The sequence below is a fragment of the Xyrauchen texanus genome, chromosome 35 (assembly GCF_025860055.1).
Source record: "Xyrauchen texanus isolate HMW12.3.18 chromosome 35, RBS_HiC_50CHRs, whole genome shotgun sequence".
NCBI classification, from domain to species: Eukaryota; Metazoa; Chordata; class Actinopteri; order Cypriniformes; family Catostomidae; genus Xyrauchen; species Xyrauchen texanus.
In genome coordinates, this window is record NC_068310.1 from 22,228,194 (window position 1) to 22,246,252 (window position 18,059).

At 42.5% G+C, this 18,059-nt stretch overlaps 1 protein-coding gene across 1 annotated transcript in view; it reads right to left on the reverse strand.

Moving 5' to 3' along the window:
• Positions 1-18,059, reverse strand: part of LOC127628804 (rho guanine nucleotide exchange factor 19-like) — a 40,901-nt gene that overhangs the window by 11,368 nt on the left and 11,474 nt on the right. The window contains exons 2-6 of the mRNA XM_052105710.1: positions 3,678-4,332; positions 2,136-2,660; positions 1,859-1,994; positions 1,706-1,776; positions 1,346-1,584 (exon numbers count right to left, since the gene is read on the reverse strand). Coding sequence (XP_051961670.1) covers positions 1,346-1,584; positions 1,706-1,776; positions 1,859-1,994; positions 2,136-2,660; positions 3,678-4,311 — 1,605 coding nt within the window. The 5' untranslated portion in view covers positions 4,312-4,332. The remainder of the gene's footprint in view (positions 1-1,345; positions 1,585-1,705; positions 1,777-1,858; positions 1,995-2,135; positions 2,661-3,677; positions 4,333-18,059) is intronic.

Genomic DNA, 18,059 nt, shown 5'->3' on the forward strand with positions numbered 1-18,059 from the left:
AATATTGACACCATTATTTTTAATTGTTCTCCATTTAAACTTGCTCACAATTCATTCAAACACTTAGGAATCACAATCACAAGGTGGGCAGATGCATTACTTAAAATAAATTACCATATAAAAATGAATCAGCTGAAAGATAATCTTAAATTTTGGAGGACTATGCCTATGTCTATGGGTGGAAAGATTAATGCAATCAAAATGGTGACGCTCCCTCGATATTTATTTATTTCCTTTCCGGTTCTCATACTGCTGAAGTTATTTGCAAAATTAGAGTCTACAATTAATACATTGATATGGGATTATAAAGCTGTCAGAATATATAAAAAAACATCTGTGTATGTCAAAAGCAAAAGGAGGATTTAGTCTTCCCTACTTCACAGGTTATTATTGGGCCGCTAATCTACAGTACCTTTCCTGGTGGAGACAAACTTCTGAAAATAACGGGGAGATACCGGAATCAGTTTGGTTAGAAAAAACCTCATGTAGGAGGGCATCTTTATAAGTATTGCTGAATAGTCCGGTAAAAATCGATTCAAGGTTTTATAATGGGAACATAATAATAAATAATTCCCTTAAAATATGGAAACGGACACAGCAAGTATAGGAAATAAATATCAATCACAAGCGGTTTCATTATGTATGATCTTGGCTAAGAAGGCAGTTTTCCAGAAATGGAAAACTGAGTCTGTGCCCACATTTGAAATGTGGCTCAAAGACCTAAGCAACATGCTACCTCTAGAAGAGCTGAGATATAAGTTATAGAATAGACCAAAGACATTTGAAAAATATAGAACCCAATATAATCTTAAATTGGCAACCTTAATGTATAATTTGAAATGCTTATTGGTCAGGGATAGATGTGCGCTCTGTGTGCTTTGACTAGTCTTATATATTGCTGGTTAAATTATTAACATCCAACAATTAGGTGAATGAAGATTGTCTGCCTTTAGTTTTAGTTCTTGTTAATGTTAAAGTTATAGGGAATGTATAATATCCTATGAGACAGGATAAGTTGTGTATTCGGTCAGCAGCAGTTTTTCTTTTTCCTGTATATGCATTTGTATTTATTTTGTTTACTTATCACTTTTTTTTACCAATATGTGTGTATGACCAAGGTATATGTAGGTTGTTGTATGTATGCACATGGTATAATAAGAATATGTGAATATGTATGGACAGATATGTATACTGTATATGTTCCTATGCATATGTATGGGTGTGTGCATATACATACAATTATAGCTATGTATAATGTTTGACTTGTACTTGTAATGTATGGAATTTGTTTCCCTGTTCATGTAAAGCAAAAATAAAAAAAAACATGTTCAGAATGTGGAGTCACCTCCTGGAGTTTGCGCTCTTCATTGCTGAAGTTGTCCAGTTGTCCACTCATTCGAACATCAGGAATATCCTGCCAAAGAGAGAAGGCAGAGCCTCTTGATGAGCGGAATGAACTGGATGGAGAGAGGTTGCCAGGGGACACAGCTTCACCTCTTTCATCATCAGTTGCAGGCTCCGCTCCCTGCTGCCTCTGTATTTCTCTGTTAATAGCAACGTCACTGTATTCCTGATACAAAATCACTGAAACATATTATGAGTGAGAGAGAGAAAGCGATAAATAAATAAAGAATACTGTATTAATTATTACAGTTATATAATAATTATACAAAATACTTTCGAATTCTTAATTTAAAAGACATACAGTTTGGCAGGAAGCGTTTAAAGCTACTGGGAGGACTGGCTGCATCTTCATCAATGGAAACCTTTCTCATACTGTGAAGAAAGGGTACATTTTTTTTTTAAATAGAATGGTTATAAATCTATTTGCTGAGGTGTTAGTGATTGTTAGATATACCTTTGCTTGGAACTCCTCCGGTGCAGTGGCAGATTACAGTCAGAAGAGGGCAGTGGTGGTGTAGACCCCACAGGACTATGTGGTCCACTGTCACTTGATCCCCCTGAGAAGCGCTGTCTGGAGCTGTTGGGTTTGCCTAAAAACAGAGAAGGAAGAGAGAAGGTTTACAAAAGGGACATCAAACATCTAGCATTGGTGTGTCATATTGACATTGCATTTCGTGACATTCACAAAAAAAGTCTTTGACTGAACTAGTCAGTCCTGATGAGTTACTTACAGTCTGGGCTGAGGTTTCCAGACAGGTGGCGGTCACGCGAGGCCACTCGAGCAGAGAGGGACTTTCCCAGCTTAAGGGTAAAGGAGTTTTTCCTCTGGGAAAGTTGCAGACGGGAGATGAGCTCAGAGGCAGAGAAGCGCCTGCGCTCGTTGTCTGCTGAGCGGGAATGGGAGAGAGGCAGCAAGTCCCCACTGTTGGGTGCAGAACCTTCCAGAGACCCACAGTCCTCCAGGCCTAGCCTCTGCCTGCCCCCATCATTTAAACCCACCTCCAATCTGGAAACCTCTTGAGAGGGATCTAAGGAGGGTTTTGGAGGAGTTGGTATGGAAAGAAGAGAGAGGTCTTCATATAGATTTGGGAGAGGGCTGGAACTCTGAGATGTGGGTATGGTACATCCCAACATGCCAAGTCCCCCTTCTACGAATGATTCAAAGGATCCCGGGAGCATGTAGTCACACTCCAGGCCTGGGCTGCTGAGAGACCTATCGCTCAGGATGTCTGGCGAGTACACTCTCATCTTGCGCCCTGTTTGTGACATGGCACATTAAGTGAGGAAATGTACAACCACTTGACACAGTCACCTCTAATTTACCACCATAATTTCAATGGGACACAGACAACCATCTTAGTGTAAAAACACATCTGCAAGAGCCTTGGTGTGGTATTAAAGGAAGAGTTCACTCAAAAATGAAATTCTATCATAATTTACTCACCCTCGATTTGTTTAAAACCTGTAAGACTTTCTCTGATGCAGAACGCAAAAGGAGTCATTGTAACGAATAACGCGGTCTGTCTTGTCGGTACAATGGCGTTCGATAATGCCTCATTTTAAAGCTCAAAAATGACTCAAAAGTAGTAAATGTGACTTGTGCATCATATTTCAAGACTTCTGAAGGCATAAGATAAGTTTCGGTGAGAAATAAACCAAATTTAAGTAATTTTTTGTCTGCAATGTGTGTAATGAGTGCCATGATAAAAGCTGAAAACAAAGCAATCTCACATGAACACGCGTGCCATTGTGAACGAGCTACTCTTATGCAAAACGCAATGCATGAATGAGCAATGGACATCAAGATTTTCACTGGTAAAGTTGTTTTTCACCAAAACCTACTGTATGCCTTAAGATATAAGACTGTGAGATATAATGCATAAATTGCATAAACTACTTTTATGATACATTTGGATGCTTTTTTAAGCTTTAAAGTTAGGTACTATCCACTGCTATTATATTGAACAGATGGACCAAGTTATTCATTAAAACATTATTCATTTTATGCTCTGCATAAGAAAGTAAGTCATAAAGGTTTCCGTTATAAGTTGGGAAAATTATGACAATTTGACATTCTGGATGAACTGTCTCTTGTAGAATTGCACCATACCACAGCACATATACCGTACAAAATATTCAACATTAACTGGGCTCATACTGTATCAAGAGTTGTGGAAGTACCCTTGCCCCATGATAAACTGATTGTTTTTTAATGTGGAAATGTAGAAAGAATATGTCATGATCCAGTTACAGTAAGTGAGACTGGCACTTACGTATGGACTTCTCCTTTATAGATCCCAGTGAGGTGCGTCTCTGTAGGCGAAATGGGTCTTGACTATGGAACTCTAATGGGGAAGAGGGGGAGCTCTGCTGCTGAGAGTCTAAAGAGTCCCTGTCCCCCAAGACATATGTAGGGGACAAAGGCAAAAATAATCCTCTAGAACTGAGTCTCTTAATTCTTGGTTCAGATTTTTCATAACCTGTCTCAGGTACTTCAGTAATAGATGTCCATGTCTGATCCTGAGCCACCTCCACATTATTGTTGTCCTGGGACAAATAACTGTCCAGTGTTGTGTCTGTACTCCCATTCTTGGCAAAGTCAGAGGGTCTGTTTCCTTTACATCTGACAGGCTTGGAGCAAGGAGAGGAATTACGCTTTTCTGGTGTGTGTGATTGGAAACCATTAGTGCTAGGCTGTTGAAGTTCAATGAAGGCCAACGTCTCCTGCTGGCACACGGCAATGTGTTGATGCTGCCGCAGGAGAGGCCTTCCCTCCCGAGAGTCACTCAAAGCCTGGGTCTCAACTGAGCCTGGGAACCACATGTCAGAGCTCTCCCCTCTGCAATGGAATGCTTGGAGGTGAGGCTGGAAATCAAGCAGAGGAGACAATCCATAGCCAGGTAGCATGGCTCAGGAGGTACATGGGTTCTGCAGAGCAAAAGAGAAAAAAACAATATAAGATACTAACTCAAGTGCAGATCAACCCAGAATCTACACCCACAAAAACTTTGCAGAAAACTCTGCAGAATTTAAAAGTTCAATACACACTGTGCATTTTCATAATCATTTATTAAATATTTTGGCTAATTTTAGCTATCAAAAAGCATGTAAGTGACTATCAGCAAAACACGTTTAAATCCATCAATGGATCTTTGACAAATAAGGTTTTCAGAGAAGATAAAAATTAGAAATTTAAAAATCTAGTTTAAAACACACGTATCAAGTTTGTAGAAATGTATTCTTTGTGTCCATGTTGGTTCCATACATTTTTGAAAAATGTAACATTTACAAAAAAAAACGATTTTATAACTTCAATATCAAGTTCTGTAACCATCAAATAAAATTTATTACAATTAATTGGTAGCTCTTTAATAAATATGAATGTACTGAACTGAAAATGCAAAAATAATTGAAAGGAAAAAAATATTTCTTTCAAAAATCATGATTTGTTTAGTCACCAATATCAAGCTTTTCTTTGTACACAGTAATGAGGGTCTAAACGGGTTGCCTCATTTTTATGTTTTTTATTTCTTTGTTTTTTGTGGTTACAGCACCAGACTTTAATTTTGTGGACTAGATTTTTCAGATAATAATATTATAATTTTTTTTAAATCCAGAAATAATAATTAAAGATTATTACAAACTACTTACACTGACATTTGTTTTTGATTTTCAAGAATTTCAGCTTTTGTTGAGACTTTTATTATTATTATTATTATTATTATTATTATTATTATTATTATTATTATTATTTTACTGTCCCCAGACAGTTACACCAATTAAGACATATTTACATTTTACATAACACAATTTACCTTGTTTAAATCTATTCTGCAGAATTTTCCCAAAACTGTGCTGAAAATATGCTGAAAAATGTCTGGGCATGTTTCCAGATAACCTTTGTCTATTTAGACAATTCTACACATGGCTTGTTCATGGCTTAAAATTCAAAGAACCTAAATATCAAGAGTATGCAGATAATCATATGTACTGTTAGAGTGCTGCATATGATGTCATATTCCAAATGTACATTAAACATTTTCTGAGTGTGCACATGCAGGTCTTAAGAGCCTTATAAACATTACAGTATAATTTCTTCTGGACTTGAACAACTTTTGTATTTCTATAGTAACACAAAGAAGATTATATCCCTCTGGCCAATGTTTTTGCTGTGCCAGCACAGATTTATGCCCAGTAAAGCTCTGCTTATCTTAGTTCTTTGTGGATTTGGTGTTCCTCTGTGTAACTGGGTAAGCTTAAGTCTAGCTGAAAACATTGGAAGTTCTTCCCCATAGCAGGCTTGGCTCAGTCGCTGTGCCTTCCTGTTCTAATTAAAGAGTGCAGCATGCAGCCCTCATCCCCTGTACTTAGCTAAATAATTTACAGCTGGATCTCTTTAACTGCTCCTGTACTTCAGTTTCTCCATGTAGATTTCAGTTACATGAGGACTCACATGAGAGCTCTCCAACTATGATAATGGGCCAAGTGTCTAGTCTTGCAAGCAGCTGGAGTCATGTGGATTACGTTTATTCTGCCTTTATGTGATTTTTGTAGTGTCAACATTTTGGCACCCATTTACTTGTATTGTAAGGACCTACCGAGCTGAAATATTCTTCTAAAAATCTTAATTTGTGTTCAGCAGAAGATAGAAAGTCATACACATCTGGGGTGGCATGAGGGTGAGTAAATGATGAGAGAATTTTCATTTTGGGTGAACTATATCTTTAAAGCAAAATAAAGCATTATTTTTGTGATAGTTTGTGACTAACAATTGCAAATCTTTCAAACAATCTCTTATTCCCTTAAACAAATATTTGCTGTACCTCCATTCCCTCATAGGATACAAAAGAACATGAGTATTCCCCCATCTCAGTTTCTCTCTGAATACAGAATGTACACACATCTAATTCTCTCCTTACCTCCACTGCATGATTCAGCATGATTTACAAGCATAAGTACTACCACACATTCTAGCATACAACTTTGAAAAGCCCAGATAACGCACAATCTGACCCCTCTTCCCTGATAAAAACCATTCCCACATCTGCACAACAAAACCCTAAAAACACAAAGCACAAATGGGTTACCTGTTCTTCACTCTAAACAAAGGCTCCCTTTATTTCTCCAGATGGGGAATGCTGTTAGGTGCACAAGAGATTTGAGAGTTAAGGAACAAATCTAAATTCCTCTAACACACACACTAAATTAAAAGTGCAACCAGTTTATAATGCTGCACAGACAGATCGTGATTAGTTAAGGATAAAAGATTGACATTTAAACTGGGTCAAGTTTGGTAAGTTTAAAGTAGCATTTGGCTGAATTAAGTCTAATGTTTCAGGTGGTGTACAGGTAGGCTATAAAGCTGACTGAGCTCACAGAAGAAGAAAAAAACAGCAATTTTAGTGTATAATAGTAATAGCTGGAACTACATTGGTGCGGGACACGCCACACTGGTCAAAATACGAAAGAAACATTTGAATGGATGTGGCCTGAAGTTTACTCACAACTAACCCACAACTTAAACCTAACCTTAACAGTACTTAGACCAGTACTGTGTTCTTTCACTTGCATCTTTGCAAATGTAGTAGATACATGCGATGTATGCATGCAAGTATGTATGAAATACATGTGATGTCGAAGGCACAGCACAAGTAAACAACCTGATCTCATGAAAATTTTATAGCTTTGGTGACCAAATGTTTGCAAAATTATATGATGTGGTTCCTTACAAGTATTGTGGCAGTTCCGTAGTGTAATATCCACTGAGTAGCGCACTTAGCAAGTTGAGTTTTCTTCCAAACAGGTAAGGTTTTTATCATTATGCTCTACTGAGATTTAAATTAACTAAACCAACCTTACTACCTGGAATCTTAAACCTGAACTAACCGATAGTGTCATAAAAATCAAATGTGAGATGAAAAAGAAATGAGGTTTTCAGGGTTAATGTTCTACTGAGTTATAAAACAACAAAACCTACCTCCCTACCCTAAACAATAAACCTAAACGATAGTGTCATAAAAAGCCAATGGGAGATGAAATACAGAATAGCCAAAGCAACCACATCATCGAATGACACTTTCAGCTTATGTGTCTACTTACATGCTGTTCAGGACTCGTACCCCAGTCCTTTGCATTACAAGTGCAACGCTCTATCAGTTAAGCTATCGCACAATTTGTTTGCACTTGAACAAGCTTGTAAATATAGTTGGTTATGGAATGCAAACATTAAAATGTATTGCCTTCATGCAAAATAGTAAAAGTCATGCACTATAGTAAAAGTGGTTAGATGTCTTAAAATTACATTGGATGAGGAACAAGGCGAAAAGTAGGTGTTTATGAATGAGTATAAGTCATTGTTATATTGGCACCTCAAGTGCTTATTGAACCAGGAAACTTCCGCGATACGTTCAACGAGCCACTTAACACTCATGTTTCAAAAATGTAGGTAAAGTAACGTGATTCTGAGAACATTCAGCGCATTGTGGCGCTTGTTTGGAAATCGGCACATTAGGTCCGATTATAGGCAGAAAAACATTTGTAACTAAAACACTGATTTCCTGTGTGATCATGTTGTGACAGTGGAACAGCTAACTAGTATCACACAGAGCTGTTGGAGCTGATGTAAAGCAACATTTATAAGCCTGTACATGTGCTGTACAAATTAAACATACCTGTAGAAAGAGCCAAAGTGATTTTGTAAATGCTCCACATAACCATCACTATAAAACAAATATGATAATATACTACATTATAGCCCATTATAATATGGCTACATACATTCAATTTCATCTTTCACCCCTATTACAATTTTCAGTTAAATCCACCATATCATTTTCAGTGTTATTAACATGTTATTTTTTGATGTTTTTGTCTTTGTTGTATCTGTTTTCCCTGTAATTTTGGAGGGCTTCTGTAAGTCAGGGCGTCTATAAAGTAAATAAAAAGAAAACTAGTATCTTCTTCACTGTTGTAGCAGTTAAAGAATCATCATTCCCTCTGACATGCTGCAAAAAAAAAACACAAAAAAAAAAAACATGCAGAACAACATGACCCCTCAAATATGTTGTCTAGACAGAAGCTCTGTACAGCTGTAAAGCATAAATCCTACTGGGAAATAACCATCGTAATTCTGATAAATGACTTTACACAAATTTGTTTAAGAAATTTTGACTGAAAAGCACACATGCCCATTTTCTCTCTTAATGTCCTAGAATATTGACTTGCTGGATCTCAGGTTCTAACAGTGTGGTGTGATGGGCGTTCTATTTGTGTGTTATATTGTTCTGAGGTAAACTCACACCACTGTTCTAATTGGTTTGTGGCAGAAAGCTGAGATTCAGGGTTTATCAAGGCATCTGCTATTCAAATTCAAATGCCTCATTTTTAGCTCCTGCAACTATGGCACACAGCTTGATGGCAAGATAAAGGTGGTGACAAACAAAATGAAGACATTATTTGTCAAGGGTAAATCGTTACCCCATGAGGAGTTTCCTTCCATGAACTGGCCTTAAAATCAGATGGTTTTGAACTTCGGATGCTATCCTGACTCCCAGATGTAAGGCTCTGCTGGCTGACTACATTCTGGCTAAAGTGTTAATTTTTCTTTAAATAATGGAATGGATGAAATTATATCACTAATACTACTAATCAGGGTTCCCACACTTTTGGGACCACTGAAGTTCTATGATTTTTCTAGTCGTTCATGATTACTGAAAAAAACAGTACTTTTATTATTATTATTATTATTATTATTATTATTATGTAGAGATTGCACTCACAAGAAGCAAAGATTTGTAGCCAATTTAATATTTTTGAGCAGAGTTAGTAAACTAGACAAGTGTATATAAATAGGTTATAACATGTTGTGTATTGGTCATTTTTGACCTGTTTAAAAACAGTGAAAAACTAATCTTAGTCTTGTATTTGGTCAAAATGCCTTTTGATTCTCCAAAATAATTAATAAATAAATGTGTAAAAAAAACAATTAATGCATTTACATTATGTTTTGGGTTACTAGGGCATTTCTAGGGTGTTGCTATACTAGGGTATTACTAAATGATTACAAGATTATTTGCTTACTGGTTTACCGGTTGTTTGGAATTAACAAATATATCCAACATCCAGAAAACTACAACCAGGAAGTGAGACCATATCCCTCAGTAGTTAGATCCCTTGAACTAAAATGTGCTCCAAAGTCTGAAAATCAGTGTGTAACTCTAAGATATGTCACTACCGAACACATTCTTAGCAATGAAACATTTTAGAGTGTTAATCTAAAATATTATGTTTTTATTTATGTACAACTTTTCAAATCTTAAGATTATTTTGTTAAATTGTATGAAAGGACGTAACATTTTGTCACTTCTGAAATAATCATGTCTGGTTCGGTAGTCAAAATTGTATTATAAATTTAGCTCATTTTAGCTAATGGAAATAATAATAATTATTATTAGGAAATAATCATACTCCTTGAACAGTTGTACCAACATAAAAACATAACATGTTAGATTAACCCCTCAATTAATGAATTGGGTTTAAATAGATCAAAATATATTCTTATGAAATATCCAATATCTAAATGCTTAATTGTTTTTTAGTTCTTCTTATTGTGGGAGCGCAGTTTGAACTAATTCAGTAGAATGGCCCAGATATGTGTGGGGTCAATTTTAATGAACGATTATGGGATATTTCAATTATATTTTTATTCTGAAATAAAAACTCTTTGAATATAAACTATGATTCTGTATTAGTTTTAAACAAACATGTGTATGTATTCCAATTATAAGCATTTGTTACTCAAAATGAAGGGTTTATTACTCTTACATACTGTAATGCTGTGTAGCTGACAAAGGCAATGATGAAGACTATGTGTAGGACCCAAGTGCAGATTTATTACCAAATCGATGATAATACAAGAAACCCTATCTATACCATGAACATGAACTAAACACGTGGAATAAACTAGACATAAACTTGAAACAGGAACTAGATTATGAACTAGACATGACTAGAGTTATTTTACACAAACTAACATCATCACTAGAGCTGTGTTACACAAGCTAACATCAAGAAACAATGGCAAACATGAGGGTTAAAATACATGGACAAGGGGAAACATAAGCCAATGAACAAACAGAACGTATCGGTTACCTAACGTAACCTCGGTTCTCTCTAGATGAGGGAACGAGTATTGCGTAAGCTAGCTTACGCTACGGGAAAGATGAATCTTTTCTGAGATATTGAAGCCAAAAAATTATCCTTAATTTTTGTATCCATTGTCAACGCAGTGCGGCAGCTGCAGACCCTGAGCGGGCTAGCTAGCGAGCTCATAGGTTGCTCTGCGGCAACTGCTGCAGCCTATAGACGAGCTTGGGCGAACTCGCATCCAATGAGAGGCGTCCGCGCGCTCACTGCAACAAAGCCCGCCAAAATGGGCGTGACTAGAGTGCATATAAGTGTAGTTCGTAGGCTGGAACCCTGGTTTTCATTGACTGAAGCGAAAAGTCGCTCGTGGCGCGAGCACGGCTGGCTACGCAATACTCGTTCCCTCATCTAGAGAGAACCGAGGTTACGTTAGGTAACCGATACGTTCTCTTACGAGAGGTTCTCTCGTATTGCGTAAGCTAGCCGTGCGCGCCAAGCATCCACTGTATGAGCCCCAGGGAATTAAGGGGGGACCCGGGGGAGCCCTTATGAGTGGGGAAATAATATTTGGCCGGCAAGAATGCGGGTCATTGATTGTGTAATACATAAGCACATAGTGGGAAGGGAACGACAGAGCGGCGGTGCCGGTCTGTGTGGAATGTGTCCCATCAGTGCAGCTCACCAGGGGAGCTGTAGCGTATTAAACCGCTAGTAGTTTTGCCTGCAGAGCAGGCACTTCCATATTGTAAAATCTGACAAAGGTGGAGGGGGAAGTCCATCCCGCTGCCACACATATGTCGTGAATGGAAATCCCGCTGGACCATGCCCACGAGGATGCCATGCCTCTAGTGGAGTGAGCCCTAATGCCCAACGGGCATGGCAGGTCTTTTGACGCGTATGCAGCAGCAATAGCGTCCACTATCCATCTAGATAGTGTCTGTTTCGAGGCGCGAGACCTTTGGTGCGCCCTCCGAGCGAAACGAAAAGCTGCTCAGAGCGTCTGAAAGCGGCGAGTGCGCAGTATACAATCTCAGTGCTCTGACCGGGCAAAGGAGATTGGCGTCGCGTTCAGCTAACGGATGCTGGCAGCGCCGATAGGGAAATGACCTGTGCTCTGAAAGGAGTACCGATCACCTTGGGAACATAGCCGTGTCTAGGCTTTAAAATGACCTTGGAGTCACTTGGTCCAAACTCAAGACACGCAGCGCTGACAGACAGCGCGTGAAGGTCTCCCACACGTTTGACTAATGACAGGGCAGTCAGAAAAACGGTTTTGAGTGAAAGGTATTTCAAATCCACGGATTGAAGTGGTTCGAAAGGGGGGGCTTTCATAGTTTCGAGAACTATAGAAAGATCCCAGATAGGAACCGATGGGGGGCGCGGGGGGGTTCATCCTTCTAGCTCCCCTGAGGAAGCGGATGACCAGCTCGTTTTTACCCCATGACTGGCCGTGCAGGGGTTCAGCGAACGCCGCAACGGCCGCCACATACACTATAGCAATAGCGAGACGGGAGGGAAGGCGTAAAGCGGGCTTCTGGGCCAGTCCTGGGCCAGCGCGTCCTCGCTTTCCGAGAAAAATATTGGGCAGTGAGAGTGCTCTTTGGACGCAAAGAGGTCTATCTCCGCTCTGCCGAATAGGTGCCATAACATCTGGACTGTTTGAGCGTGCAGGGACCATTCCCCTGGGGGAATATTGTCTCTGGACAGTCTGTCCGGGCCGTCGTTCAGGTGGCCTGGCACGTGCGTCGCCCTCAGCGAGCGCAGGTGGCACTGGGACCAACTCAGTATGCGTTTCGTCAGATGGAAGAGGTTCCTGGATCTGACACCGCCCTGACGGTTTAGGTAGGATACCACAGATCTATTGTCCGAACGGACCAGGACGTGGTGACCCTGAATGACCGGGAGAAAGCGCACGCGGCGTACTCGACCGCTATCATTTCCAGACAATTTATGTGAAGGAGCTTTTCCTGAACTGACCACAGGCCGAAAACCGGGAGCCCTCGCGAGACCGCGCCCCAACCCGTGTTGGACACGTCTGTCGAGATGACTTTTCGGCGAGATACAGCTCCCATTGTCACTCCCCGCTGATACCATTCGGCCACTGTCCAGGGCTGCAGAGCTGAAATACAGGTCTGGGTCACCTTGATGGGCTGGCGGCCTGTGGCCCAAGCCCGGCGAGATGCGCGGGTGTTTAGCCAATGCTGAAGCGGGCGCATGTGCAGTAAACCCAGCTGAAGTACTGCTGCGGCTGAGGCCATGTAGCCTAGCACTCTCTGAAATTTCTTCAGAGGTGTGAGGCTGTTCATCTGAAATGACGCGGCTAGTCGCTGCACACGGCGCGCACGCTGTGTAGATAAGCGAGCCGTCATTGCCACTGAGTCTAGTTCTATTCCAAGGAAGGAAATTGCCTGACTGGGCTGTAGTGAGCTCTTGGTCCAATTGACTGCAAGGCCCAAACTGTTCAGATGACTGAGGAGAACTGTCCTGTGAGACAGAAGCTCCGTATGTGATTGTGCCAAAATCAGCCAATCGTCCAAATAGTTCAGAATTCGCAAACCCTGACTCCGCGAGGGGTGCGAGCGCCGCGTCCATGCACTTCGTGAAAGTACGGGTGCTAAGGACAGGCTGAACGGAAGGACGGTGTATTGATAAACCTGGCCGTCGGCTGAATCTCAAGAATGGCCTGTGACGGGATTTATCTGAATCTGAAAGTATGCATTTTTCAGATCGAGAGAAATAAACCAGTCCCCTGGCGCACATGCGCGAGGAGTTTGCTGGTTGTAAGCATTTTGAACGGTCTTTTTGCAAGCGCTTTGTTCAAAACCCTGAGATCTAATATTGGTCTGAGGCCGCCGTCTTTCTTGGGGACAAGAAAATAACAGCTGTAAAACCCCGACTCAGCTCAGGGAGGCGGCACTCTCTCTATGGCCCTTTTGCACAGAAGGTTTGCTATTTCTGAACGAAGCATGCACGCTGCTTCCGTGTTCAAAGTAGTTTCGAGCCGCTCTGAAGCAAGGAGGACGGCGATCGAACTGTAGCAAATAGCCCTGTTTTATTGTGCTTAACACCCATTCGGATATCCCTGGAATATCTTCCCACGCTTTGAAGCGTAATGTTAGAGGGTGAATGGCCAAATCGCTCTGATTGCCGCATACAGCAGCTGAACAGAATGTGTGAGCGCGCTTACTGTGCTTATGCTGGACTGCTCGCAGACAGCATGGACAGGCTGTTCTGTGAGTGACTTCCGATTGAGGTGAATGGGGAAAGAGTCACGTCTGTTAAGTGATGCGCAAGCATAGCCACGAGCACGGGACTTGCATACAGAGAAGTGTTTGCTGGCCGTGTGACAGAGCGGGCAGAGAATGGCGCGCGACGTATTCGTGAGCGCATTTATTGACTCTAACACTCGAGTGGTTCGTAACCGCTTTTGAGTGTGCTCTGATGGGGACACGGAAAGTGTAATGCTTGTGTGTAGAGCTGAACACTACATTGTGGGCACATTTTCTACACATAAGGCTGGTCGTGTGACAGAGCGGCCAGAGAATGGGCGCGCGCACGGATTCGTGGGTGCGTTTATTAACCCTAACACTCGAGCGGGTCGTAACCGCTTTATGTGAGTGTGCTCTGATAGGGACACGGGACGTGTAATGCTTGTGTGTAGGGGTGAGCACTGAATCGTGGGCACATTTTCTACACATAAGGCTTTATTTTGGGTCGCCGTGGAAACGGCGTTTGAGTGCAGGCAAGCGGGTAATATCACCGGCTTGTTGGCTGCTGAATCCACCACTGCAGTAGCCTGAGAGAAGGGGACTGACAGGGGCGTACGGGACTTACATACAGCTGGCCGTGTGACAGAGCGGGCAGAGGAGGGGCGCGCGACGGGCTCGTGGGCGCGTTATTAACTCTAACACTCGAGCGGGTCGTAACCGCTTATGTGAGTGTGCTCTGATAGGGACACGGGATGTGTAATGCTTGTGTGTAGGGGTGAGCACTGGATTGTGGGCACAATTTCTACACATAAGGCATGTTTACTCTTTACAAGATTTCTTTGGGTCGCCGTGAAAGCGGCGTTTGAGTGCAGGCAAGCGGGTAGTATCACCGGCTTGTTGGCTGCTGAATCCACCACTGCAGTAGCCTGAGAGAAGGGGACTGACAGGGGCGAAGCTTTGACGGTGGTCCGGCCGTGGCGGGACTGAGCCGTCGTTTTCTCAACAACGCTAGGAGGACTTCGGTTGCTCAGGTTTCAGTACAATCTTAGGCCGAGGCCCGCAGGAGGCGGCTGTCTGAGCGCGATCGAGGGCGGCCGCCCTGTCGACGCTGAGAAGTCTGGCTTGTTGAGCTGGGCGCTGTGAAGAGGCTCGTGCAGGAGGCTGGTCACGTGGGCGGCCTGCAGAGGAGCTAGCGCGACGAGGCAGAAAGAGATTCATGGCTTGGGCTTCGAGAACGGTCAACAATGCCACTCACCGCGGAACCGAAGAGACCGGACAGAGAGAGCGGCGCGTAGTGCGTTCAGCTTCTCCCAAGTCGGCTAGTCAGATCTGAAACAGCCTCTGTCTGTAAGACGGCCATGGAATGCAGAGCAGATGCGGCTTGGCCGGCGGCGGTATAGGCGCGGCCAACACAGGCGGAAGTAGTTCTGCAGGCCTTAGACGGGAGCACCAGCTTAGACCGCCATCTCGCGGAGGGCGGGCAAAGGTGCGGCGTGGAGTCTGTTGGGAGCCTGTTCAGGGGCGGTGACCACTCGAGCCCGAGGCGGTCGACAACCTGTGTGAGGAGGCGTTAGTTCCCCTTCGACTCGGCGCGGGTCCTGCTGGATTTCTGGGCCGAGGAGGAGGCGTGAGCCTGACCACTCCTCGCTGTCCGAAGCCATGATGGAACAGCCCTTATCCTCCGCTTCTTCGTCCGAGATGGCAGCAGAGCAGCCGCTCGGCGGCAACTGCGCGTCCGAGTGGGCGGGGAGGGTGAAGGCGATGCTCGAGGGAGGGGCTCCGGCGAGGCAATCGCTTCTATCACTGGTTCCGGCAGCCTTTGAGAGCGGCGCTTTTACTGCGCGGCTGAATGGAAGGCGGCCGGCGGCTTCGGTCCTGAGCGCTCGAGTCGAGCCCGCAGGGTCGACATCGGAAGCTCCTCGCAGAGATCGCATCCGCCTTCAGCGAGGGGAGCTCTGCATGCCCCAGTCCCAGGCAGAGAGCGCAGATGACGTGGCGGTCTCCGGTGCTGAGAGGGGCGCGCATGAGGCGCAAGTGGAGCGAGGCATCTTTAAAAGACGCTCGTACTCTTTTGTGAAGTTCATAAGAACTAGCTTGCTTTAAAAGGATACGTCGCCGGATGGCGTAGCTCGCAGGACGGCTGAAGGTGGTGAAGACGGCCGGCTTCTTCGAGCGCTGTCCACACTTGCTTGATGCCCCGCGAACGGCGACGCGGCTTCCAGTTCAGAGATGCGAAGAGCTTCGCTGAAGAGATGAAAATCAGGGTTCCAGCCTACGAACTACGCTTATATGCACTCTAGTCACGCCCATTTTGGCGGGCTTTGTTGCAGTGAGCGCGCGGACGCCTCTCATTGGATGCGAGTTCGCCCAAGCTCGTCTATAGGCTGCAGCAGTTGCCGCAGAGCAACCTATGAGCTCGCTAGCTAGCCCGCTCAAGGTCTGCAGCTGCCGCACTGCGTTGACAATGGATACAAAAATTAAGGATAATTTTTTTGGCTTCAATATCTCAGAAAAGATGAATCTTTCCCGTAGCGTAAGCTAGCTTACGCAATACGAGAGAACCTCTCGTAAGAGAACTCTAAACAAGATAACAAGGCAATGAACTAAAACCAATGACAAACTAGAACTGATAACAAAGTAATCAAACAATGAACCAATGAAAACAAGACACATGAACACGGAGGGAAAACAGGACATCACATGACTAGGAAACAGGAACTTAACAAGAATTTCAAAATAAAAGTAAACAAACAAAAGACCACAGGGAATGTGACACATACCTTTACTACAAACTGTAGTCTACAAGGTCATAGGTTTTGTCCTGAACAGAACATTTATTTGGAATTGTCTATAAAACAGAGGAGTTAAAGATTCCATTATTTTCTATGTCTTTTTCTGCCCTTTGAAATAACTTTTTTTAAATCCTCTGATATTTCCAGGTTTTCCATGCCATGTTAATATAACTATGGGAATTCTGTTAATATGTGAAGGAATTGTTCAAGAAGAGAAAGAAGCAAATTCATTTCAGAGATTATGGATAGTTCACCCAAAAATAAAAATTCTCTCATCATTTTCTCACCCCACCATCCCAAATTTGTGTGACTTTCTTTTAATGTAGAACACAAAGAAACATTTTTAGGAGAATATTTCAGCTCTGTGGGTCCTCACAATGCAAGTGAATGGGTACCAAAATGATGAAGCTCCATAAGTACATAAAAACAGCATAAAAGTAATCTATAAGACTCCAGTTATTAAATCCATGTCTTTTGAAGTGATATGATAGGTGTGTGTGAGAAACTTTCACTTTCACATTCTTCTTTTGTTTTTGGCGATTTGTATTTTTGCACGTATCACCACTTACTGGGTAGGGAGGAGAATTTATAGTAAAAAACTTAAATATTGATCTGTTTCTCACTATCATATCACTTCTATAGATATATATTTAACCCCTGGAGTCTTATGGATTACTTTTATGCTGCTTTTATGTCCATTTTGGAGCATCAAAATTTTGTTACCCATTTACTTGCATTGTGAGGACCCGCAGAGCTGAAATATACTTCTAAAATCAATGTTTGTGTTGAGTAGAAGAGAGAAAGTAATACACATCTGGGATGGCATGAGAGTGAGTAAATGATGAGAGAATTTTTATTTTTGGGTGAACTATCCCTTTAAATTCTCTTGGGGTGAGCGGGGACAGCTGGAGGTGGAGAACACTTCTTTGTTTGTATTTGGTGTGGGGCCTGATCCCTCAAAGTGCCTGAGGCCTTCCTCCACCTACTCCATCAAGACAAACATTGAAAATCCCTTTTCACCTTCACAAAGCATTGACATTGCCCTAAACCCTTTCAACACTAATACAACAAAGAGAGAAAACTGTAACAACACCTGGTGTAAGGTATGACTCTAACCAGCTGAATTTCTTTGTACAATTTCACACCCACTTTTCTCTACTTTTTTATTTTTATTATTTTCTTTTATCCCATTTTCATCCTAATTTGGAATGCCCAATTCCTACTATTTAGTAAGTCCTCATGGTGGCGCGGTTACGCACCTCAATCCGGGTGCGGAGGACAAGTCTCAGTTGCCTCTGCTTCTGAGATCCGAGCATTACGTGGCTTGCTGTGCATGACACGGCAGAGATCCACAGCATGTGGAGACTCATGCTACTCTCCACGATTCATGCACAACTGACCACACAACCCATTGAGAGCGAGAAACACTAATCACGACCACGAGAAGGTTAGGAGACCTGACTGGAGTTACTCAGCACACCTTGGATTTGAACTCGCGACTCCAGGGGTG